This window comes from Lissotriton vulgaris, chromosome 1_1 (assembly GCF_964263255.1).
Source record: "Lissotriton vulgaris chromosome 1_1, aLisVul1.2, whole genome shotgun sequence".
NCBI classification, from domain to species: Eukaryota; Metazoa; Chordata; class Amphibia; order Caudata; family Salamandridae; genus Lissotriton; species Lissotriton vulgaris.
The window spans coordinates 510,440,306-510,467,094 of NC_141685.1; the positions used below are offsets into that span (position 1 = coordinate 510,440,306).

The 26,789-nt window shown below is 47.3% G+C and overlaps 1 protein-coding gene across 1 annotated transcript in view; it reads left to right on the top strand.

Annotated features, from left to right (window-relative positions):
- Nucleotides 1–26,789, top strand: part of MSH4 (mutS homolog 4) — a 1,592,310-nt gene that overhangs the window by 563,967 nt on the left and 1,001,554 nt on the right. The window contains exon 9 of the mRNA XM_086925563.1: nucleotides 10,496–10,563. Within this exon, the coding sequence (XP_086781689.1) occupies nucleotides 10,496–10,563 (68 nt within the window). The remainder of the gene's footprint in view (nucleotides 1–10,495; nucleotides 10,564–26,789) is intronic.

The following is a 26,789-nucleotide window of genomic DNA, read 5'->3' on the forward strand; positions in this document are numbered from 1 at the left end:
TGCCGATAAACAAATGCAAAAGCGCAATTAAACTGTAGTAAAATTAAATACTAACAACATCTGGTGCAACCGATACTAAACACAGTGCAGAATGCAGGGTGCCAATAGCACCGAAATGGAACCCCACAGAAAAGGTGTCTGCGTTCATGACAAACGCCATCCAAAAGTAAACAACAGTACCAATATATATAACTACACAAGGATTTATCAGATCAAGGGATGATATGATTTTCTATAAGAGATCTCCTTGTAGTTTAGAAATACCCATTAGATTGCAGTGAATATCAATAATACAACAGAGGCATAGCTTGGACCACCTTTTCGAAAATGTTATACTTGGAGTGAATGTGGACCGAGACTGAAAACATTAGCGAAGCAGGTAAGGGTCTAAACGTACTTGATGAAAAAACTGAAGTGTTTCCCATACTTGATTGAAATGGAAGACACACCAGTCATTCTATAAATGAATATGTAGCTGCTGAGAACAGTAGACTATTTTCAAAATAGGTTGGAAAACCAGATTGAAAAGAATAACTGGAATACAGGCCAGGCAAAGATCAAGAGTAGGTGTAGACACTCGAAAAACAGTCTAAGGATAGAAACTACACTAGCGCCTGCTCAGAGGTAATGAGCCATCAAGAAATACATCAAAACTGGCACTGGGACATCAAATGCCCTGTTGGTACAGGGAAACATCTCCTACCTGTAGGTTAGGCCTGGAACTGGGATTCGACTAATGAGTTGTTGGACTTGGCCCTTTTGGCAGGTTCACCCCGAAACTTTTTGCGTTCTCCTAGCCTTTTTCTGTAACCTGGTGTTGATGATTTTAGGCCTCTGCATACTATAGCACAGTGGCCCAGTGTAAAGTGCTTGCGCTCTCTATGTATGTGTGGTGAGACTGGCCTGCCCTTCTATAGGATGGCATAGGGGAGATGTGTGTACCTGGTAGTTCCTGATATGAGAGGGGTGCAGTGGCGTGTTTGGTATGTGCAAACTCGTGAGAATAAATGCTGCGCAATGGTGTGCGCAGATTTACTGTGACTGGTGGAGAAGTGCCACTTTTAGAAGTTGGCATTTCTGTGTACTGTGTGATGTGAATTTCCTGTCTGGCTTGTGAGTGACAGGTGCTGGGTGATGTGGGTGGCTCCAGGAGCCAGGATGGGTCTGCCCGGTGGTGAATGGGGAGATCTGCATGTAGATGGGAGGGAGGAGTTGCACCTGGGACCTGAATAGGGCTGTTCCTTCCCTCCACAATGCTGGCTCCACTTCCTGTTGTGCGTCTGATGTCCTTAGCCTGTCCTATGAATAGAGAAGGGGAGCCGAGCAAAAGAAAGTGCTCAGGAGCTCCCCTGAACCAGTTGTATCTGGTTCCCCCAGACCCTGCACCTTTTAGACAAAGGAAATGGTGTATAAAAGAAGGGGCTGTGACCCCATGTAGATGTTCTACTTTAGATCCTGACCCTGCAGGGCATGCTGCTGCTGGGGGCCGGGGGGCTGCCAGGAGGGCTTGCCTCCCTGGGCCCTGCATTGCCCTTTGAGCCCTAGAGGAACATTTGCTGGACTTCTTGTTACTGTTTGTGAGCATAGCGCCTCCTGAGCGCTAGATTCTGATTTTCCCAAGGAAGGAAGGAATCTTGTGTGGGGATTCCTTCCAGTTGCGGCGAGGAGTGGGTGCCCAATCCGCATTTATCCTGGATTTGCGGGTGCCCACCCTGCTCTTGGCACATCTGAATAAGGAGTGCCCACCCCGCGCTATGATGGCGATAGCGGGTGCCCACCCCGCAACGGTCTGTGTGAGGTATGCGGGTGCCCACCCTTTCCTTGATTAGTTGAATGATGAGCGGGAGCCCACCCCGCATCGCCACCAAGCCCTAAATAGTGATCACCGCTGCGGCCCCGGGAAAAGAGGAAGTCAGGCCAAGTTGCCTGGCATTGGGCGGGACACACACAGGAAGTCCCGCCTTCCACCATAAAGGCCGCAGGGAGCCTCGCGGGTACCACAGCAAAGTCCTGGGTCCCAGGAGGGGGCCCGGGTGAGGAGAGGAGAGACTGGAATCAGGAGGGATGAGAAAAACCCGGGTGGGAGCCTACCCGCGCCAGGACGTACAGGAGAGGATTGGAGCCTACCCCGCCTCCCTGCACTCCATTAAGGAAGTCCCGGGTCCCAGGAGGGGGCCCGGGTGAAGTAGTGAGGCTGCCGCATGGAGAGGAGTCCAGGTGAAAGGAGCTGGGGCGGATGGGGTGCGAGGCACATTGTCGGTGTCTGCCCCTCCGCGCTGAGAACATTGAGTCCTGCCCGAGGCCCGGTGAGTGGGGCCGAGGGGGAGGCAGAGTCAGAGCGACCCCGTCTGGCAGCGGACTGCTCCAACAAGTGCCATGATAAGTTCTCGAGCCCGGGTGGCACCAACGATGGGGAAAGTTTATTTAAAGGCCAGTGGTCCATCAGTGGGGGTATGTTTTGTTTTAAAGAGCCAGTGCGCTCCTACGATCCGCTATTTGATTTCAAGGGTTCCAGTGGGAGTCCACAGGGGCCGGAGAAGCCCGTGTTCTCGAGAGGGTTATTCCCATGAGCAGGCCCCCCGTCGTGGGCTGCTCCAACGAGAGGGGCAGTTCTTTTATGCATGTGAGGGCTCCTGAGTGCCGCAATTCTTGTGGGTAGTTCGAGGCGCATTGTCGGATCCTGGGCGGTCCCGCCAGAGAGTGGGCCTCCCCAACGTGGGGCATATTTGTTTAAGGGCCACTGAGAGCCCATGCCTCATTTGCATTTGATTAGTTAAAGCTGCGCAGCAATTAGTGCCAGCTGCACCGTTTAGGGGCACAGTTCCTTTGGGGTCTTGTGAAGTCAGGAGTGAGACGCACTCCTTTGCCCCACACTTTCACAGCTGCCCAGCAAGTAGTAGGCAGCTGCTACATTTAGGATTGCGCAGTGGCGCACCCTTGACTTTTGCTCCCTAGGCAGCAGCCCTGACTTTGTGGACATAGGACATTTGAGCCCCCTTTTTGGATGGCCGGTTGGCCAGGGGGACGGTTAGATTTATAGGGCGCCAGGCCCTAATGTGATTTATGTGCTACTGTGATGTGGTGCTTGGAAATGTAATGCATTTAGTATGTTTTACGCACCCTGTGTTATACCTCTAAATGTGTTTTTATGATTATGAGGTTGTTTTGCATATCATGGTTTATGCTAGTGAGATTATGTTTCACTGTGTGAGTTAGGCTAGGGGCCCGATGTAGGTAAAAGGGATTTTCCGAATTCAAAATACCGAGGCGGGCCGAATCGGTATTCTGAAATCGGAAAACGAGATGTAGGAAAAAAACAGCGAAATAATACCGAATCGGTCGGCATCGGTAATGTGAATCGCTACGTACCGATTCGGCACGGACCGAATCGGAAAGTACCGAATCGGCTACCACCGATTCGGAAATAGCCGATTCGGTAAAATCCGATTCGGCAATTACCGATTCGGAGGTATGAAAACACACCCATGGGCAAAAAGCCCATAGGAATGCATTGAACAAACCGAATTGGTAAAATCCGAATCGGTAAAACCCGATTCGGTAAAATCCGATTCGGTAAAAGCCGATTCGGTAAAAGCCGATTCGGTAAAAGCCGATTCAGCCAATGAGGTGGATCCCCTCTCCCCCACCCAAACAGGGAGTGGCAACCCTGGCAGGTGCAGCTAATTAAGAACTTTCTGGAGAGCCAGCCTGAGCTGAACACTCACAGTGAGCAGCAGTGGGAGCAGGAGGCAGAGAACTGTTGAGAGCAAGATGGCAAACCCCAGTGAGAGCCAGAAGGCCAGCCAGAAGAGAAAGCCAAAGTTCAGTAGCATGGAGCTGCAGGTGTTGGTGGAGGAGTTGGTGAGGGTGCACGGGCAGCTATTCGGGAAGCTGTCCCTCACTGTGCCGGACAGCACTAAGAGGAGGCTCTGGAGTGAGATCGCAGAAAAGGTCAATGCTGTAGGTGTCACCCCCAGGTCCCTTGATGAGCTGAAAAAACGCTTCTACGATATCCGCAGCCTGACCAAACGTAAGATGGCTGAGATCCAGAGGCAAGCTGGAGGGACAGGTGGAGGCAGGAACCCGGCGCCACCCCTCACAGAGCTGGAGGAACTGGTGTCCAGCACCATCGAGAGGGAGAGCGTGACCGGAATCGGGACCCTGGACAGCTCAGCCAGAGCTACAGCTATAGGTAAGAAGCATGCGCATCATGACACACCCTACCAGACACCTCCCCATTAGACACAATGCACAGCCAAACTCCAGCCCAGTACTGTAACCAACATACAAGAGACAAGCATCATGGTATATGTAGTCAGCAGAAGTTAGCAAAATATGGCAGTGCAGAATCACAAGATAGGAAACAGTGGAACACATTCTAAGGAGATGCAAGGACATGTGCAATGCTTTAATTGTACTGACTGTAATACATCGGCACTCAATTTACAAATGCTTCTTTATACCTAGGGGCACCATCAGGCGGAGGACCACAGGCAACAGAGGCAGCAGCACCAACTACCAGTGCAGTCGCAGGGCCTAGCACGAGTCAGGCTGCCGAGGAGGAGGAGGACAACACCATTGGGCTGGGTATTGAGGGAGACCTGGCAATTGACTATGACTTACTTCACTCCCCACAAATGCCGAGCACACCCCCCTTGCTGTTCTCCCCAGAGAACTCCCCGACAAGGGACCACCATGCACCTACACCACCTCCTGCCACGATTATGGCTGTGGCTCCAGTAAACCCTATCCTGGGAGCAGGGGCTCAGGCCCCGGCCACCACCACACCCACACCAGTGGCACCCCAGCCCACTCAGCAGGGCGGCAGCAGCAGTACCCGGCGACGTGCCATTCCCAGCACTGCAGCGCCGGCACCGGAGGGCAGTGTCTTCCAGGGCCTTGAAGGGAACATGGTGAAAATCCAAAGGCAGCAGGCGAAGTCCATCATGGCCTGCCAGCGCCAGCTCCGCCAGCACAACCTGCAGATGGGCGAGATGGTGAAAGGTTTCAAGGCCTTTGTAGATACCAACAAGGAGGTAGCAGCAGGTCTTGGCAGGTTGACCACTGCCATTACCCAGTTATGCGGCAGACTAGAGGAGCATGAGCTCTCGCGCAGGCGGGATGCCCGCGTGCAAAACTGCTCCATTAGCCGCCTTGCTGCTGCAACGGCGCAACTCTCAGCGCGGTGCCAATATGGAGTCAAGTCTAACCCAAAACACCGCCGAGATAACCAGGGGAATGGCCCGCATCACTACAGCAATGGAGGCTATGATAATCTCAAACACTGCCGCCAATCCTGCCCTGGACCTGGGGGATGCTGGGGACAGCAGCAGCCACAGCAGCCCGGCCAGCGCTGCGTCAGAGCCGCGCAGGAGCACCAGGCGCTCCGCAGAAGCCGCAGGACATTCTGAAGGGGGTGAGGGACACCCCAGTGGGGCTGCCAAGCGCTCCAAGAAGTAGGCTTGCAAGGGCGGGTGAGGCAACCTGGACCTTAGACTTTTGTTTTCTTAGCTATTACATTTTTTTTTGTTGCACATCAGTGCAGTAACGGTGTTGCAACAGTATTAAAATTTGCTTTTCACCACAACCATTTACCTGTCTGTGCATCTGTACTCACTCAGAAATAGTTTTCTGTAATCTCCTCACGTCTGTATCTGCCATCACTTGGCGTAGACACCCCAGCTGGCTGTGTTAGTGGCACAGCTTCGTCGTCGTCATGGTCCTCGTAGTCAGACAACTCCACCTCAGTGCCCTTCTTCACCGAAAGGTTGTGTAACATTGCACATACAGCTATGATCTTGCAGCAGGTGATGGGGGTATACTGCCTTGCACCTCCACTCTTGTGCAGGCATCTGAATCTACTTTTCCAGATGCCAAAGGTCCGTTCGACGACATTCCTTGTGCTTTTGTGGGCCCGGTTATACCTCCTTTGGCTGGGTGTGGAGGGGTTGAGGTAGGGGGTGAGTATGAATGAGCGGAGGGCATATGCACTGTCGCCTGGAAGGAAAAGGGGTAACATTACACACATGCATACATGTATTACACCTAGCTAGTTTGTGTTATGGGGTCTGATGATGTGTCTCACCTAGGAGGTATCCTTCACCAAATTCGCCAGCCATCAGCCGTGCATAGATGCCGCTCTGTTGGAAAATATAGGAGTCGTGGGTACTCCCTGGGAATTTTGCTACCAGGTCTGTGATGGTGCACTTCGCATTGCAGATCACCTGCACGTTGATGGTGTGCGTAGACTTCCGATTGCGGTATATGTATTCTGTGTCAGCTGGTGGGCAAATCGGAATGTGCGTGCCATCTATGCAGCCAATGATTTGGGGAAATTGTGCCATCTGGTAGAAGTCAGCTTTAGTTTGTAGCAGTTCTGCGTGGGTTGCAGGGAAAGAGATGTATTGGTCCATCCTGTGTATCATGGCGTCAAGGAATGTGTGGAAGAACCTTGACAGGCTGCTCTGGGTCACTCCTCCTACCGGTGCAACTCCACTTTGATAGCTGCCAGACGCAAGCAGGTGTAGGCTGCATAGCACCTGGACGTGTGCTGGGATGGCGTGTGCCCTTGGGGTGGGGTGGTCCAACAATGGTTTGAGGTCCCTGATGAGCTCAAGAATGGTGTCAGAGTCCAGCCTGTATCTCTGTAGGATCTCTGCCTCTGTGAGCATGAACAGGGTTATCCTCTGTCTGTAGACCTGTTCATTTCTTTGCCATTCCCTCTGTCCTTCCTGCTGTAGCCATAGCCGCCTCGCAATGACATAAAAAGCTGCCATCCTGCAAGTTGCAATGCATTTTGGGGCTGTTTTTATGGGTTGGAGTTGGTTACCACCTGATTGTAATCCATGGTAAATACCGAGTGAATTCTACCGATTTTGAGCCGAAATCGGTGTTTCTGTGCCTCCCTACATCTCCCCATCTGTCCGAATCGGGGAATTTCCCGATCGGTGATTCAACCGAATCGGTAGGTTCTCCGATTCGGCTTATGTCCGAATCGGTGTATCTACCGATTCGGTACATGGACCGAATCGGCTTAATTCCGATTCGGTGTCACTACCGATTCGGTACATGGACCGAATCGGATAATTTCCGATTCGGTGTCACTACCGATTCGGTACATGGACCGAATCGGTGTTTGCATCTGAATCGGTGTGTTACCGATTCGTTAAATATCCGATTTTTGGTATGTACGTATCGGATTCTTTTCCATTCGGTACTGATTCCGAATCGGTTTTCGCTCTGATTTGGACTTTTTTCTTTGCCCTACATCTCGATGGCTGTATACCGATCGGTAAGGGCCCAAAATCGGTATTTTCGGCCGTTACCGATCGGTAACGGCCTACCTACATCTGGCCCCTAGTGTGTGTTATGCTTAGGAGGTTAAGGTCTAATGCGTTTAGACTTGTGAGATGATGGCATAATGTGTTTATGCTGGTGAGTTTGGCGCAGAATGTAATTCGCACCTGATGTGATACTGTGCATAATGTAATTTATGTTACAGGCTGATGCTAAGTACAGTGATTACCAGTGTTTACTGGTTGTACGGTTATTATCTGTTTTACTTTTACCAAGTTCGCTATGTGATGGTTCTGACAGTGGTCCATGTGGCCCTGTCATGTGTAAATAATCCCTTGTGAATTTGCCCATGCCAGGTGGCACAGTGTATGTTATGTGTTTACTATTCTAATGTGTTATGAGAATACAAAGGCTATTTTTTATATAACCTTGTGTGGAGTTCCTTTTGTAGTATGCCTGGGATGTTGTTGCTGTTGTGTGCCGGTGCAAATGCTTTACACACGGCCCCCGGGATAAGCCTTACTGCTCGCGCCAATCTACCAAGGGGGTGAGCAGGGGTTATCTTTGGCGTGTAACTCCCCAGCCCTGACTAGAGTGGTGGTCTCTGCCTGGCTGTGGCGCAAGCCTTAGCCAACCAGAGATCCCATTTCTAACACGAGTTGTGTTATCTGCTTTGCAAATGCTGATGCAAAGACTTTAAAAGCGTCAAAATATGCTGAGCTAAAATCAATGCATCATGCTTTATAATTTTTTTAATAAAAATACTAGGCAAATGTATAGTTTATTACACAGAAAAGTTGACACCCCATGCCTAAACTGGTTGTTTGCAGACTTCAAAAAGGTCCCTAGATGACATAATTTTGAAAGACCCTGGTAAAAGTCGAATAGGGTGAAATGTATCCTTTTTTTGGGGGGGCATTGCAGGGTCGAATACCCTTTTGTACCGGTACTCATTGGGTCCTTTATAAAACACTATTCTACTTGCACACTGTGCCATGTAGACCATATTGTCTACTGTTTATACCACATATATATAATATACATCTCAAGATTGTATGACACAGCATGGGTGCAAGGAAAAGGCCATAGTTATTTTGGACAGCAGAGATGTTGCTTATGAGAGGCGAAAGGTTGTCTCCCTTCCAGAAGTACAGGTAAAAAGGTTTGTGTCACTAATCACATGCCAACAAACATCGGCCATATTTCTAGTAAGGTATGAGGCACTAAACAACTTTTCTTGCCATAGTGGGAGGTCCCATTTCAGTACATTCACTTGTTAGTGCATCCTTGTGCTGTGCTGGTGAACATCACAAAGGGCATAAAAAAACAAAGTGATGAATGGACTGCTTGAATTAATCTCAGCCACTCACGATGGCTCAAGGCCATCTCCCAATCCATTGTTTTTCATCCAACATGCCACTTTAGTTTTGATCCAGCCATATGCAAATTAGCCTTGGCCATGCTTCTCATAGGAATAGTTCAGCCTGAACTGTCAGGTTGGGTCCTCCCTGAACTGGAATACAATCAATCCAGAACCGAAGCCTGCGGCTGGCTCTATTGCCTGTGGGTGTGCCAAATACCAAGGCTGTGTGGTCTTGAATCCACCTCAGGCCTCTTTAATCTACTACCAGACTATTCAATCCGCTACCAGTCTTCATGGTTGGATCCCCGGCGGCAGCTCAGCTCAGCACCATGTGACTCTGGGCAATAGCTCACTTACTTTCCACGACGGCCCCCAGCGCCTTGAAACCTGTAAGGGTGAGTAGTTCGCGCTTTACAAATATGGATTTACATTTACCAGACACTCCCTGCTCCTATATCTTGCTCTTTCAGGCTCCTAATTTCTCCCCTTGTGACGGTTTTCAGCCATTCTTTTCCTTCTTTCCGGTTTGTGTGTTTTTCCCTTTCCTGCTCAATGGGTTTGTGGAGGGAAAATAAGTGTGGTCTCCAAAAGTGATTGCCAGTGGGCCCCACCAGCAACCACCAGCTCAAATTGCGTGAGGGTTGCGTGGCGCAGCCTTGCTTGTGACGGAACCACTCCGTCACGAGCCGCGGGCGGGCTGTGCATATGAGGGAGTGGTTCCGTCACGACTCCGCCCACTTGTGAATTCGTCCGCACAGGCGGGGTATCAGTGCCGCGTGGGGGGTGCGGCCGCGGCATGACGGAACCACTCCGTCATGAGCACACGCCACCCGTGGCTCGTGACGGAGTGATTCCGTCACAAGCATAGAAGGGGTTAAGCACTGTGATGTGAATTGAAGATTTTAAGCAAAGGCTGTCCATAGGGGGTGTCAGGGCGACGACCGGCTGCCTCCCTCAGCTTCTGATTGGGTGGAAGCTCGTAGGCGTGCCTCTGGAGGCTGCAAACAGACAATTTTCCGAAATCATAGACCTGTTCTGGTAAGTTTCTTGGGCCTTATTTATGAAGGCCTTGCGCCACCGGTGCGTCACTTTTTCCTATGTTAAAAGTGACGCACCGGCGGCGCAAGGCCTTCATAAATAAGGCCTCTTGTGTTTAAAAGTGTAAGTGTGCTTGTGTGCGTGCCGACAACTGTTTGTGTACGCATGTCTGCTTCTGTAAGATGGGATATTCTGGCCCGGGGGGGGGGGGGGGGGGGGGGTTCTGGGGGGGGGGTTGGAAAGCCTGTTTTTTCCTGGTGAAATATGGTGGGAAGCTGCAAGACTGTGGCAATTACCCACATGTTTAAATAGGCCTTAAGTGTGTGTGTATCCGTCTGTGTGTGAATGTTTTTACACATCTGCACATGCGTCTCTGTGTCTGTATATTTCTGTTTGTGGTTTGAGCGGCTTTTAATGTTGTTTTAATTTTCTTTGATCTCGTTTTTCTCTCCCTTTGTCCCTTTCAATTGCTGTATATTCCCTTTATTTTAATTTTCACTCTTTTATTTCTTTACATGTGTTTTAACAAACTTTTACTCCCGTTCCTAAATGTATTTGAAAATACTATAAATAAATATTTTTTACAAACAGGCATAGGTTTTAGTTTTAGAGAACTGATTTGCTTCTTTATATGCCCAAAATGCCAATGATTAATCGAATTAAGACTATATATATTTGTGGTGCTTTATGACGGTGTTCTCTCTTTGACTAAAACATTTTGTGTAGCTACCATTTCAAGGATGATTTCTTAGTTTGTACAGCTATTAATGATCCGTGTTATTTTTGCTTTGAATTTAGTTATTTCAAGGTTTTTGGACACAGAACATCTTCTTTCAAATCTCGTGCAAATTCCAAAACAGGATACAGTAAGTTTTATATGTTCTATCTCAGTGAGTCGAAAGTAGTTCACTTTTTTTCATATTTTTAAATGTTATTCTTCAGAAAAACTTTCTTCCCAATAAGATGGGAAGCCCACTGTTTATACATGGAAACGTATCTAGCATTCAAATACCTATTCTGTGTTTATGCTGTAATCTGTTGTGCACACTACGATTTCCTCACTGCTTGATTAAGCAGTAATTCCATGTAAGAACTGGTGGATAATTTTTGCTATGTTTGTTAAAAGAAGGGTTTAAAGCCATGTTAGTTTTTACTTGCGCAATATAAATTCAACAACTATTGCAGTGTTCCAGACTAAAGTTGAGTTGAGCTTTGTGCTGGAACGATTGTTGAAGAAGACCCATCTCTCTGCTCCCCCTCCAGCCAAAGTCATTGCGAAGGCCATCAACGCCCAACTCACAGAATTCATCTAAACAAACCACTCCTCTCTGAGCCCCACCCTCTTCAACATCAACATCTACATGGCCCTGCTAGCAGCGATCGTCGGAAACCGCGGACTCAACATCGGCTCCTTCACTAACAACACACAGCTGATCCTCTCCCTCACTGACAAACCAACAGCTGCTAAGAGCAACCTCCGTGGCGAGATGAAGGCAGTAGCCGCCTTGATGAAGGAGAGCTGCATAAAACTCAACTCCAACAAAACCGAAGTCCTCATCCTGGGCTCTACTCCCTCCACATGGGACGACTTCTAATGACCAGCAGCACTCGGAACCCCTCCACGCCCACTGACAACGAACGCAACCTCTGTATCTTCCTCAACTCCTCTCTCTCTATGAACCGACAAATCAACGCTGTATCATCCTACTTCTTTCACACACTCTGCCTACTCAAAAAGAACTTCAAATGGGTCCCCATCTAGTCTAGGAGAACTGTCACCCAGGCACTCATGAGCAGCAAGCTTGACTACGGCAACACACTCTATGCCGGAACGATCCAAAAACTTCAAAATAAATTGCAGTGCATCCAGAACACCTTCGCTGGACTTATCATGGACATCCCCTGCTGAAACCTCATCTCCTGTCACCTGAGAGACCTCCACGTACTCCTGATCGACAAAATATTCACCTTCAAGCTCCTCACTCACTCCTACAAAGCCCTGCACAATACTAGACCCGGATACCTCAACCACCGCCTCTCCTTCTACACACCGACCAACAACTCTGCTCTGCCCATCTGTCTCTTTTAACTATCCTACAGATCCGCAAGACATCGACTGGAGGAAGATCCTTCTCCTACCTTGCTGCGAAGACCTGGAACTCCTTATCTCTGCACCTCAGGCAATCACCATCACTGCCTCAATTCAAGAAGGATTTCAAGGCCTGGCTCTTCGACTGAATTGCAGAAGCCCCCCCAGCACCTTGAGACCATTACAGGTGAATAGTCATGCTCTATAAGTACCCTGATTGATTGATGTATCTATTCTGGATTTCGGTAAAACTGACTCTGAAGCTGCATGAACTCTTAACTTAGTGCATCCTGCTGGTAACACGTGCTCGCTGGCATATGTGGGCTCTGCAGTGGGACCTGAAATTCCAGTGGGTGCTGCATTAGGGGAATCTCTGTCATGGTTCAGATCTCAGAGGGAACTGGAAAAACCTGCAGTGGTGGTTTAACGTATGTCATTGGATCTACGGCAGAACCCTCTCCCTACCCCAGCCAGAACTCACTGTGGTGACAGATGTGTCACTCCATGGATGGTACAGCCATCTAAAAATCTGGCCTCCCCTGCCTTCTTCTGGTTGGAGGATATTGAAGGCAGTGGGCCATACTCGTGGTTTTACACTGTTTGGCATAAGCGATGTTTTTATGTCTGGCAGAATCGAAATTTGCCTAGAGGCGTAACAGTAAGTTTCAATTCTATTAAGGACTCTGAGGCAAGGATTATGCTTTTCTCTCTTCGCTTTAATTGCATTAACAAACACAGCAGCTAGAAAAGCAATATAAGCAACTTTTTTTCTCACAAAGACAAAGAAAAAAACGCCATAAGCACAATAATTTTCAACAACGCAGTCTATGAACCACAAGTCCCATCAGACTCTGCCATATCGCAGCGTAGTCCTTTCTCATTGTCCATGCCTTCCAGTGAAAAGGTCCTCCATCTTATGCAGCCCTCCTCTTTCTTCGCGTAAGGCACGCTTGAATCTTACTGATCTTGTTTAGCGCCCTCGTTGCCTGCAAAAACAAGAAACATCGAGGAGTTAATCTGTCCGCAAACAGACGGCCACTGCAGCATATTGTCAAAATTGAACAATACCAGAATCATAAACAGAGTCAAAACTAGTTTACTTACGTCCATACGGGTGGGTTCGCACCAACGATGCCGTGGGAGGGATAATCCTCGCCTCCGAGTCCTTAATAGAATTGAAACTTACCATTACGCTGCCTGGCAAATTTCGATTCTATGTCAGGACCGGAGGCTCGGATTATGCTTGTTCAAAGCTTACTTACCACCAACTGTGCCACATCCACCACCAGTTTGAAATAAAACCTTTTGAAGGTGGAATCCGAGGACCAATCCGCCGCTAGCATAAGGTCCTCCAGTCGGGCGCCCAGGGTGAACGCCTTAGATGCCGGAAGGTGACGGTGGCAGTGTCCCCGACGCGCTGCCGAGGAAGGTTGGCTATCTTGCGCTCCATGCGATTTGAGACTTTTTTAAATTGCATTGTGATAATTTGTGTTTTTAAATTCACATTGCCTGTGCTTGCTGAGATTTACATCGCACCGCACTATTAGGTTGGAATTAACATCGCCACATAGCCGCTTCATACAGCCGCTTCCCTACCTGATCACGAGGAGGGTGAGCAGTAGCCGTATTTGTCTTATTAGACTTTTGATCTACCAAGGCTCTACTTCCTTCCTGCCCGCCTTGTTCCGACAGGGTGACTAGCACCGTTGAGCGGAGGTTGGACAGGTGTGAGCAGGCACTTCCGGTAGCACTAGGAGCGGTTAGCGCTCTAGTGCTTCAACTTCTGGAGCTATTTAGCCCTCGCCCCTCCCCGAGCGCGCAGCGATCGCGCGCAGCCAAAGACACGCCGAAGACCAGCCAAAGAGCTGCCCGTCTGTGCCCGTCCGCGACAGGACGGGGCATAGGGCCAATGGGCTCTATTCCTCCGGACCCCGCTATCACAGGTATCAGCAAAGTTAAATACTCCGCTCATTCTCTACTTGATTTAAAAGCATCTGTAGAATGCTGCACTAAAATACCCTGGCAAAATCTTGAGGGCTGTTTCTCATGCATGAAGTGTTGGTTCCAATCATCTTTAGTCAGGGCGATTACGAAGGATAAAACACCTAAAATTTTACCTTTGGAGGGATTGAAGAGCTTTCTTTTAAATGTTCGCTCTTTTCCAAAACATCAACATCAGGTATGGGATCTAGTTCATACCATACAGCCGGATATTTGCTTCTTAACCGAGACTTGGATGAAACCTCACACGGTTACAGCAATAACATTAGGGGTTCCATCAGGATACAAGATTCTACATTTTGATCAAGCCAATAAAACAGGAGGTGGCTTAGCCATCATATATAAAAATGCACTTAAAGTCACAATTCTAGAACAAAGGTATAGTCCACAACTTGAAATACTGATTTTTAAAATTGCCTCGGCAGGCCACATCTCTTGGAAAGGTCCTTTAGTTTACCGTCCACCAGGATCCAATCCGGAATTTGCTCTCTCCGTTTTGGAGCTACTAGCCCCCCATTTTAAATCCAAGGAGGACTTCATCCTCCTAGGAGATTTTAATGTGCACAGGGACAACCTGGTACATCCCGAAACAATTTCATTAATCGCAGCTCTTTCCACTTTGGGATTAAAAGAACAGAATAGCGGTGCTACCCATGTAGGTGGTTACACTTTGGATTCACTTTTTTCCAATTGCACTAAAGTAAGATGCTCACCTGCTAAAGAAATTCAATGGTCAGATCACTTTCTGATAGAGTTCATTTTAACGGGCCCGACAAAATTATTAAATAAAGTGCCACTCTCGCCAATCGCAGTGGCATAAAGTATCGGTGGAGAAGCTGCTGGAAAGCTGGAAATAACCAACTTTCACAGATGAGGACTCAGCGGATACTGCACTAGATAGATTCAATGATTCACTTAAGCAAGCCATTGACACTCTGGCCCCACTAAAGCTACATAAGCAATATCCATCCTCCAAGCAAGAAATCTGGTATACACAGGAACTTAGAATAGAGAAGCAGAAATGCAGACAAGCGGAAAAAGTATGGAGGAAATTGAGAACTGAGGAGAAGAAGAAAATATATCAAGAGGCCCAGCCAACCTACTACAAAAACATAAAACAAGCCAGGAAAATCAGTCTCACCCAACAACTCACGGAGGCGGGTAATTGTCCAAGGGAGCTGTTTAAAATACTACAGAGCTTTGTTATACCCACAGCCTGTGAGAGACCCGATGAATTTTCTCAGACCCTCTGTGATGAGATCTCGGTGTTCTTTGAAAATAAAATTAATCTCATCTATGATAAAATAATGGCCTCTAGTAGCGCTGGGAATAAGAACTCTCTCCCACATAACTCACCCGAACAAAACAAAAATCAATTATTATCCTTCCTGCCAATCTGCGACATAGATCTTCCCCCTCTTATCAGCCACATAAAATCTGGGTCCCCCAATGACTTTCTTCCTGCCAAAATGGTCGCCCCTCTGATCACCCTCTGAGGACCTTCCATTCAGTCTGTGATGAACATCTCACTGGCAGAAGGACAGGTCCCAATGGAATGGAAGAAAGCGGTGGTGAACCCAATAAGGAAAAAAGCGGCATCCCCATGGGCAGATCTGTCGAACCTCTGGCCCATTTCCCTCCTGCCGCACATCAGTAAGATGACAGAGAAGCACGGGAACACCAATTTATCCAAACATATCGAAGCAACGGAGGGCCTGGACTACTCACAATCTGGGTTCAGGCCCAACCACAGCACCGAATCAGCCCTCCTAGCAGTGACCAATAAAATCAGGATGACGCTGGACGGAGGAGGGTCTATGATTCTGGTGCTGTTGGATCTATGTGCTGCTTTTGATACGGTGTCACATGAGGTGCTTCTCGGTCGTCTGAGGGATGTGGGATTAGGGGGTGTGGCTCTGTCCTGGATGGAGAGCTTTCTATCAGGCCGCTCTCAAGAAGTCAGGTTGGGCTCCCACAAATCCATCTCTAGGGAGCTCACCAAGGGAGTGCCTCAGGGCTCATGCCTAAGTCCCACATTATTTAATGTGTATGTGGCCCCCTTGGCTGACTTAGTGAGATCCTTTGGGTTCACCCCGGTGTCGTATGCCGACGACACCCAACTTCTGTTACCTTTTAAAACCTTCACGCCTGCACTAATAAAATCGTTTGCAGATGGAATGAGGGCAGTGTCTGAGTGGATGGCTAAGAACTGCCTACAGTGTAACGTAGGAAAAACGGAAGTAATGTTGTTTGGGGAGGCAGTGACACTATAGTCCCCTGAGTGGTGGCCCTTGGAACTGGGACCTGTTCCCAGTCCTAAACAGACCGTTAAAAACTTGGGGGTGCTATTAGATCAAGCACTAACATTGAAAGAACATGTTAACCAAGTGGCTGGCTCCTGTTTTTGTGCCATTGGACTGCTGAGAAGGGTTTTTCCATACCTACCTGACAATCATAGGAAAACACTGGTCCAGGCGTTAGTCATCAGCAGATTGGACTATTGCAATGGTCTTCTCCTATCAGCTAATGAAGAACAGCTTAACAAATTGCAAATAGTCCAAAATACCGCGGCGAGGCTTGTCCTTAACGTTCCACCTAGGACTCCCTCCCGCCCTTTGCTGACTAAACTCCATTGGCTCCCAATGCGGCAAAGCATTAAGTTCAAAATCCCATGCACTATTCACAAATGTCTTTCAGGTACCGGTCCCAAGTATCTGATAAAAGCTTTCTCACCTTATGTTCCTGGACGATCCTTACGTTCCAGCAATCTACAGTTAATACAGGTACCCAGAATTAAAAAATCCAGGCAGGTAGGCCGCGCCCTGGCCCACACTGGACCTGTCCTCTGGAACTCACTGCCTCATATATTGAGACAAATCACTAACCACCTAACCTTCCGAAAATCCCTCAAAACTCATTTATTCATAAACATCTAAACCACATAATCAAAGCCTAACTATCCCTCTGACCATGGATTAGCACGAGTTATATTCTTCTACTGGCAAAAGCGCGGAGATACCCCTTCGGGGGTCGAATCAGGCGCTATATAAGAATATAAATAAATGAAATAAATAAATGCCATTGCGCCCCTAGCCGAATGTGCCCCAAACTGCTTTGTATTAATACCCACCTCCTGCATGATCCATCTCACCCATCTGACAATTGTGGGAGATGAAACTGCTTTGAGCGGCTTCCGTAAAGCAATCAGAAGTTGCTGTTCGCCCGGAGGGCGCAATTCAAGCGTCATATCCTCGTATGACTTTAAACAATTCACCACACACAACTTGGACACATCGGAAAACGCCGGGTACGAGATCGTTCTTGATGCCAACTTGTTCGACGACCAAGAGTGAACGTAACCCCATCAGGGGAAAAAACCCTTACCGTAACATCCAAGGCGCGTACATCCGACACTCTACGACATGAGACTAAACACAACAGCATGGCAAGCTTGGCGGAAATTTCTTTCAGAGATATATACCTGTTATGTTGCCAAGACAAGAAAAGGTTTAGCACCAAATTGACGTCCCAAAGGACAGAGTACCGCGGCTCAGGAGGCAACGAAAGGCGAATCCCCTGAAGGAGACGGCAGACTAACGGATGTTCCCCAATCGGGGCACCATCCACCAGAACATGTCCTGCCGAGATCGCCGACCGAATCGCATTGATGTAACGGTAAGCCAGCCCATCCTTAGCCAATTCAGCTAGAAAATTTAGCATGGGAACCACTCCGGCGACCATGGGATCGAAGTCCCGTCGAAGACACCAATGCAGCCACTTGGTCCACGCGGAACGGTATCGTTTTGTCGTGCTGTCTGCCCAGGCCTTTGATAACAGGTCCTGAGCCTGTCCCGAAAACCCCTTGAGCATCCAGCGTCTCTGGAAAGCCTCCATGCCATGAGGCGGAGAGACCCCGAAGGATGAGTGGGTGTTGCTCCCCGTCCAGGTTCAGAAGAAGATGAAACGGGGGGAGTAGGATCGGAAAATCCCAGGAAAGTTCCAGAAGAACTGGAAACCACACTTGAGACCTCCAAAACGGCGTCACCGCCACCACCTCTGATCCCAGAAGCCGGATCCGAGCTACCATCCGCACCACCATCGAGAACGGGGGAAAAGCATACCCCGTCTCTTGGCTCCAGTCCTGCAGGAAGGCATCCGTGGCCTCCGCCAAGGGATCCGGTCTCTAACTGAAGAAACGCGGAAGCTGATGATCGAGGCGTGACGCAAAGAGGTCCACCGAAAACGGACCCCAGTGGCTGTTCAACCACTGGAAAACCTGAGCATCAAGCTTCCACAGGCTGGAATCCCGCAGGTGTCGCGAATGCCAATTCGCCACTTGGTTGGCCTGCCCCGGCAAGTACTCCGCCGTCAATGAGATCTGGTGCGCCAAGCAGTACTCCCAGAACTCTTTCGCTAGGTCTGCCAGGGCCCGAGACCAGGGACCCCCTAGACGATTGACATAGCAGACTGCCGAAACGTTATCCATCTTCAACAGGACGCACGCATTCGCCCACTGCCCTGTCCAGCAGCGCACGGTGAAGGAGCCCTCTAGAAGCTCTAAACAGTTGATGTGCAGTCTTTGCTCCTCTAATGACCAAACGCTGCCTGTGGAGAACTCTTCGCAACGTGCACCCCACCCGGACCTGCTGGTCCGGGTGGGGTGCACGCAAAACAGTCGCAAAACAGGGGGCGCAAAACAGTCAAAATGGCGTGTGTCACCGGTGACTGGAGAGAGATCAATATATGAAGGTCTCTTCTCAGCAAGAATTAAGTCTGTGGTAGTTCAAAGTTCTTTTGAGAAGATCCAAGAGATGTCTATCACCAACCACGAACTGAATAAATGTATATGCGAGGAAAGACTAAAGAGATTTTGAGGGATTATTTGTTCTGGCAAAATACAATATAATAAGTAAGAACATTTCCAGACATTTGAGACTGGATAAATACCTTCTCCCGAAAAGGCAACTCCTCATACTTTGAGGTCTACATAAACAATTTAAAGCCCTGAAGAAGTCCCCTGCGAGGGACAAAACGCATCGTCTGTGTGGTACTCCATTTGTTGAATAAAGATTGGAAATCCAAAAGAAAATCATCATTTGTGACTCATTGTGAAATATACTTTGACTCATTATTGCTTGTGGTGCACTTTTGCTATTGTAAAAACAAGTTTGAATCCCCTAGGGAATAGGCTTCGGAACGGTGTGTGCTAATCAGTGTGCACACAATTCTCTTTTGCAGTATTTAGGGAATACAAGGAATATAGATAGGGCTATTGTATATTAGGTGCTGTCAAGAGGAAGGGATGTTTTGTCTTAGATCCGGAATGGGTTGCAGAGTCCGAGATCTTCATCGCACTCCAAGTTGTCAAGCCTTTTGGGTAAGTCTTGGTCTCACAAAAAGAAAAATAAATTGTAGTGTTCTTCAACTTCACCTCATCCGTCGGTCGGGCAGCGAGACGAGGGAGCGTCCCTCGAGGACTGACTCCATGGTTGAGCCAGTGCCTGGGCCAACTCTGTGCCCCCCTGTGTTTCCGGGAGCCGTAGCAGCCCCAGCTCAAATTTGTGAGTTTTATGAGGAAATGCTCCTCATATTTCAGCAACCTGTTCCCTCTGGCACGCCTTTAAGTCCCACGGGTTCAGGTGGAGCCCCTACTGGATCCACTCTAGGGGCTCCATTGCCAGTCGGACCCCGGGGATCTGCAGATGGATCCAATCGGCGCTGGTTGTGCCTTGACAAACCTCCCCCGGCAGCACCATTCCCATTTACATTCCTGACTCTGACACAGACCCGGAAGGACATCACCGGATGCCGACTTTGCCGCTGACTGGAGCCATACCTTCCAGGCTGGGGCCTAAGCCCTATTAGTATGGGCTATGAGTCTGGGAAGAATGGTTGGGGTCACTGGACCTTGAAGAATATCAGGCTTATGACTCCTTATCTGATATGAGGATCTGCTCGAAGCCAGTGTACCGAACTCTTCATAAGATATTGGCTTGCTTTCTTCCCGTACTGTGGCTTTGACGGAGAGAGCTTCATGCACTATGGTGGTGTGAAGGGCAATTGAGGTCCTGGGCCTTAGTATGCCCTCGGTGGCAGTCAAAACTAATGTCTTGACGGAAGTGCTTCATCCGGGAGTTTACTTTTCACAGGGATTTTGCTTTTACAGAACTGTGCCTTGGGACAGCAGAATGTCAGAATGCAGGTACTGAGTCACTCTGCCAAATCAGTATCTGGGGCATCAAATTCCTGGCTAGCTCACACCGCCTTACCTGTGCTCCTCGACTCACAGAGCAACAGGTAATTGTGGCAACCCAAAAGCAGGACACGCTAATCCCCTCAGGGAACCATGGAAAAACAGATCATCACCTTTCGTCGCTGACTCACTATCACATGTCCTTACTAAAACAGTAAACATGACACAAAGGAAGTTCACAATATGTTTATCGTACTAACGCAGTCTTGCATGAATTCAGCTTGATGCGATTATTATACTGATTATAGAAAGCAACACTATTATCATTACGAAACTGTACAATACAAATAAGGCAACCATGATGTAAATCTAACGAGCAAAGCCTATTCTTACACTGTATGCGCAGGGAGACTAATATTATTATTATTAGTGGTCTCTGAGAGCCCCAAACCCCTTACCTGGTCTTCGTAGTCAAGAGGTCTGCATTTGTGGGTGTAAACTCAGTTCACACAGGCTGCATGCCCTGGAGGGGCATCTGTTCCAGGACTGTTGAGTGAGCACTGCTGTAATTCCCTTCTCTGAGCTAAATACTAGGGGCTCTGAATTATAAAATAAACAGTGAACTGTGGAAATCTACAACGATGTGGTAACGTGTTGTGTCTAAGAAAGCCTGGGAGCTGTTGCTGACTGAACAAAAATAATATGTGCTGTTGGGTATTTGGCCATGGAGAATGTGCAGGCAGAATCCAAGGAAGCAAAGAATAACAATCAACATTGTAGTGTGTTTCCAAAATAATGACACAAAAGAAAATGTGCAATATATACGACAGTGCAAGGCAGAGAAATCCTAATTTCTACACCGCTAAAAATGAGGGTTATCCATTGTAGGGACACTAAGGGACCTCAAAACACCCCCTCCTTGGACACTATAGCCTTATAGCAAACAAATAAAATAATACAAAATCACAAGCCATGCAAATTCAATGCTAATTAGCATAAAATACAACAATAATATAAAAAGATTTGATGACAATTTCGAAAAATGGATAAATTAGTGGAGTCCTAGGACTCATAAATATTTAATGAATCCAGAACGGATTCCATTACAATTCCTGGGCAGCCCCACTGAGTAATTCAAGAGAACAAATATGATCCTCAAAATGAGCCAATCCTGAGTCAATCCTAAGGAGGTAGCTGGTTGTTCTGCCTCAGTGTTATTAGGGACTGAGTTCCATAATCCTGGTGCCGATGCACCCATCTCCCCTAAAGAGAGAAATGCATACGAAGCATCCTGAATCAAGCACAAGTGCATTGGACAACTACCACAATGGATCTTTATGGGACTCATCCAATGATTCATGTCCATGTAAACAGGAGGCAAGGCAGATATCCGTTGCTTAGTCAGAGTCTAGTTATTGGAGCAGTTGGGCTCCAAGTAGTTGGATCATGCGTCTACCGCACTGCTGGATTGTCTGCAGTTCTGGCCTTAGCGGGCTTTGCGATGGAACATCCATTGTGGAGTAACAAAAATAGAACTAAAATGCCGCAAATGAGGAATAACCTCAAGAGAAGGTCTCTGAAAATATTAGAAAATAATAAATGAATCAAGCCTGGTATAACTCCATAAATACCGACTAAGCCAGTCCCTAATGTTTAAAAAAGTGTGCCATGACAGCAGTATTGTACCCATTGAATATGCGTTTTACAAGCTCGCCGAAATGCAATGGGAGATTGGTGGTTAAAAGTGATTGTATGTCACTAGATGTCCTTGCAACTTGTAGTTCAAAGGTTTCTCTAGCAGAAGTTAAGCCACTTCTTTTTGAAACAGTAAGGCTTTGAGTATGCTTAGATTGTTGAAATCTGCCTTCCAGGTCAAAACTGCATGCTTGAGCGGTAAAAGGACGTAATTACAAGTCACAATCCGGGAAACCGAAAGAAGGTAAGGTATCCCGGCTCTCATGCCTCAACCGTCCTGATCATTTAACATTAAATAACTACAGTGGAAAGACCAATAAGAAGGGGCAAACTTGTGGAAAAATTGTATGAGAAAACAAGCCAAATTTGCACCAGAATAGTTACAAGAGCAGTGTATGGTAACATATTCACACACAAGCGAATGGCCCACGGATGAGTCACATTCCTTTCCTGTAATAAATACTTCCCAATCGAGCTGTTCACAGTGATATTCAAAGGAAAGTGACCATATCTCATGAATTAATCTACCTCCCAGGGCCCCATATCTACCCATGGGAAAATGCTTCATGCAAGAAGTGAACTGGAAGGTTGAAATAGGAAGGTATATTACTCCATGTATTAGCCAAACTGCAGATGGTGTTTCTGCAATAGTAAAAGGCAGCTGTTCCAGCTTCTCAATATATAACATTGTGTACGTTGCGTCTGTCTGGGCCATGAACCGTTGTTTGTATGTCAGGTTGAAGGGCATGAATAGGTGCGTTGAGTTGAGGTAGGCCCAGGGCACTTGGCCATTCCTGAGGACCTGTAATGTCCAGCTAAATTGCATTATAAATCTAAGCTGACATTGCCCATGGTACAATGAAGGCATATCATTTTGCATAATGTAAATTACAGATGATACAACATTATTCAAAATGTAAATGCCAGAAGACCAGGGGCCATATGTATCAAAAAAGAGTTTTGCGATTCTCAAATTGCGATTTTTAGCGAATCGCAATTAGAGAATCGCAAAGTGCAATGTATGTAGGATTTGCTGAAAATTTTGCGAATCCTACATATTCCTTATTTGCGAATCGCAAATTGAGATTCGCAAATAAGGAATACCTTCCCATTCATTCCTATGGGCTAGGAGGCGCATAGGAATGAATGGGAAGACATTCTTAATTTGCGATTACCAATTTGAGAATCGCAAATTGAGAATGCAATTTCAAGGTTGCAAGGGTGCCAAAAGGACACCCTGTTGCACCCCTGAAATATGCATGTGTGCAAATTTTGCGCACATACATGCTCTACGGGCATGTATGTGTGTCAAATGTCACTTTGAAAAATGCAAAAATTTGCTTTTTTCTAGAAAATCGTAAATTACCACCAACTTGAAGATAGTGGTAATTTGTGATTCCTTAAGGCCAAATAGCAAATTTCTGGTGCTTCCAGAATTGCATTTAAAGAATCGCAATTTGCAATTCCTTAATTGCATTCGCAAAATAGAGAATCACAAATTTTGCAATTCTCTATTTTGCGATGGCCTTTTGGGATGATACATCCCAAAAGGATTTTTCCCATTAGCAAAACGGGCAGATTCTGAGAATTTGCCCGTTTGCGAACGGGAAAAAGGCTTGATACATATGGCCCCAGGTGTTTATGCTATTATCAATGACAGCAAGTACTACATCCAAATTATCTTGATCAATTTGTTTTAAGCATGCAACGGCTTCCATTTGTGACAATTTCCAAATGTTATTATAGAATGCATAAATGAATCTTTTTGAATGAGGAGACCTAGAACCCAATAAGAAATCGGAAAGGTCCATGTCCTCCGATATGAGAGACAGATGTTGTTTTACTGCAGACAGTATAGAATGTTCCAAAGATTGTTGACATAATTTCCCCACTGAATTGGTGGTGACTATATCTGAGTTTTGAAATTGGGAATAACAAGGTTCTGGTCTGCTTGCCTTAAACCCCTGTGTGGAATATTAAAAAACGAGCATGACAACCATTTGTGTCCTGTGGCCACAATAACCACCCATTCGGACACGCAGGTTTAGAGTGAAATGTACAGTTTTTGACCATTTAATTGAGCTGAACTTTAGTGTAATTTAATATATTCTGGCAATTGTTAAATCGGGCAATAGAGGGAATATTGTGGCAATTCATATCTTTGATTTTCGCCAATCCTGGACCTGTGGTCGGTTGGATTGTGTCATTGAGAAAAATAATTTGTGTTGGAATTAAACAGGCTCTAAATAGAGTGTATTTTCCCTGAATCTGCAAATGCTTGGTTTCCCAAATAGATTTTGGGTCTATTGTTTCCTTCCAATAGTCATAGCCTTATAAAGCCAATGTGTTCACAAACAAATCTGTATATACGAGCTTAGTTTGTGTCAGCATGTATTTCTTTGCTGAACTGGGGACTAATCTAAAAGGTTTATAGAACTTTCTTGTGGGGGAGTTGGACAGTGTGCCCATTGTGTGTAATAAAAAATTGTGCATGGAACAACATCTCAATGTAAATAATGAGGTCCATAAGGGTGTTAAAAATCATGTCTCCATAATTAGCAGAATTTAAATAAAGGTGCTCATCTTCAAAGTTGGTATAATATTCTAACTCAGACAACATTGTATTAACAGTATCAACATCCCTATCATCAGAATGTAAACCAGGTACAATCACATCACCCATGGATATCTTGAATTCATAAGGAATCTTTAGAATATTGGTCGGTCCATTGAGGTCAAAGGGTGCTTTGCCCTAAACAATTCCATCAGTTACTGGAACAGCTGAATTATTCAAGTGGGACAAGTCACTTGTGAGTCTATGGGAAAAAGAAAGAGGTGTCAGTACCTCCTCGACCAGTTAATTTAGGAAGCTGGCTCTGTATATACTATACCAAAGTGAGGTATAGTGTACACAGAGTCCAGGAAGTCCCAGGAGGTATAGCAGAGGCTAACTTAGGAAAGTACTAACAGCTCTCTTCGTGGTAGTGTGGGAAAGCAGTTAGGCTTATCCAGAGGGCGTGTTAAGCATTTATTGTATTCACTCAATCAAGACAAATGGCACACTCTCAGAGTATAAACAAAAAGGTATACCTATATTTTATTTATAGAACCAAGCAAGACTTGGTACAGGTAGATAAAATATACCTTTGCACAGAAATACAATTGAGGATGGATTTGAAATTGTTACAGGTTGGTGTGTATTCAAAGAGCAGCTTCAATGACACAATTACTTTTAGAATACCTTTTGATTACTTTGACTACTGGGGTGGTATGCCTAGATACCACAACGAAGGCTCACAATACAAGGTGAGTAATACTTTTCTTGGTTTAAGTTATACTGACATTTTTCTCCATACAAAACAACAGTTCAACACTTGGAACATTTCAGGCCAAAACTGATAACATAGGTTCCTATGGGAGAATAATGGTTATCAGTTTCACAGGTTAATAAAAGTCTCACAAGTGGGAGTTTTGGGGGTTAGGACCAAGGATCCCCAAGGTCTAGGTAGGTACTCAAGTTGCGGCACTGGGGCGGCTGGGTGCAGAGTGCATGGGCCGAATGTTAGCCAATGGGTCTAAGGGAGCCTTCGGTTAGGCACTGCTTACGAGCATGCCACTTAGAACTGGGAGCAAAGCTCTTGGGGTTAAGGTCCGCACTGTAGTGGCCAATGATCAGCACAGGAGCTGCACCACCAGCAGCACTGGGGTGACAGGGTGCAGGGTAGCAAGAAGATGTCGGCAAAGTTGCTTCAGGCTCGGGTAGTGAGACTTCCTGAATATGACCACCAGCTGGAGAGGTAAGTTAGATACTTGAGGGATGCATAGACACCATTGGTTGGGCCTCCCAAGGCCATGCAGCGTCAGGTGCAGGGGTGTCTTTTGTCATCAGATTTTTTTACCAGCTCCAGTCGCTGTCAGGGGGACCCTTCAGGTTGAGGCTGCAGGCGTCGTCTTGAAGCTTGAGGGAGGTCGGGGAGCTCCATATCCTAGGTCATGATCGCCAGGGAGACCTCCTTGTGGTGTTGTGCCACTTGAACTCGCGCGCTGGCATTGGGTTCAGAGTGGTGTTGAATTGCTGAGTTGCCCGGGTCCGCATTCTGGTCTTGGAGTATTTCTTGAGCAAATCCAGTTCTCACAGGAAACATAGTCTGTAAGGTGAGTGCAAGGATGGTCCGTCGGGCTCTGGGGGGCTGCTGGACACGCTGGTTTCTTCGCTCTAGGCAGGTGGGAGTCGGGACAGGCTGGTAGGGCTGGGGCCAAAGCAGTAGGTGTCCTCTTCTTCCTGGGTCAGCACAGCTCTTTGGTCCTTCTTTCTTCATCGAATCTGAGGAGGCAAGGCTCAGGGTGGCCCTAAATACTAAATATTCGGGCATTTAAAGGGGTTTGCAGGTCGGGGCCAATGGGTCCCTTCGTTGGGGTGGGTATACCCCCTATTATGCCACCCGCTAGTGGGAGGGGTTGGCATGAACCTTCCCCTAATTGTCTGGCGCCCTCATCTTCAAGATGGAGGGGACTGAGTTGTGTGCTTAACCTCGCCTCCCTCACCTGAGGGGTGGGGTTGGCAAAGGTGGGCACATCTCTCTTCGTAGCTTGGTTTTCCCGCTGGATTCTGGTCTTGGAGTCTTTGTTGAGCACATCCGGTGGCTCACAGGAACAGAGTCTGTAATGTGAGTGCAGGGATGGTCCTCCGGGCTCTGGGGAGCTGCTGACTGCTGGACACACCAGTTTCTTCGCTGTAGGCAGGTCGAAGTCGGGACAGGTCAGTAGGGCTGAGGCCAAAGATTCAGGTGTCCTCTTCTTCCTGGGTCAGCACAGCTCTTTGGTTCTTCTTCTTTCTTCCTTGAATCTGAGGACTCAAGGCTCTGGGTGGCCCTAAATACTAAATCTTTGGGCGTTTAAAGGGGTTTGCAGGTCGGGCCAATGGGTCCCTTCGTTGGGGTGGGTACACCCCCTATTATGTCACACTCCGGGGGGGCATGAGCCTCTCCCTAATTGAGTGGGTCCCCTCACCTTCAAGATTGAGGGCACTGAGATGTGTTCTTCACCTCGCCTCCCCACCTGAGGGATGTGGTTGGCAAAGGTGGGTACATCTCTCTTCCCAGCGTGGTTTTCCT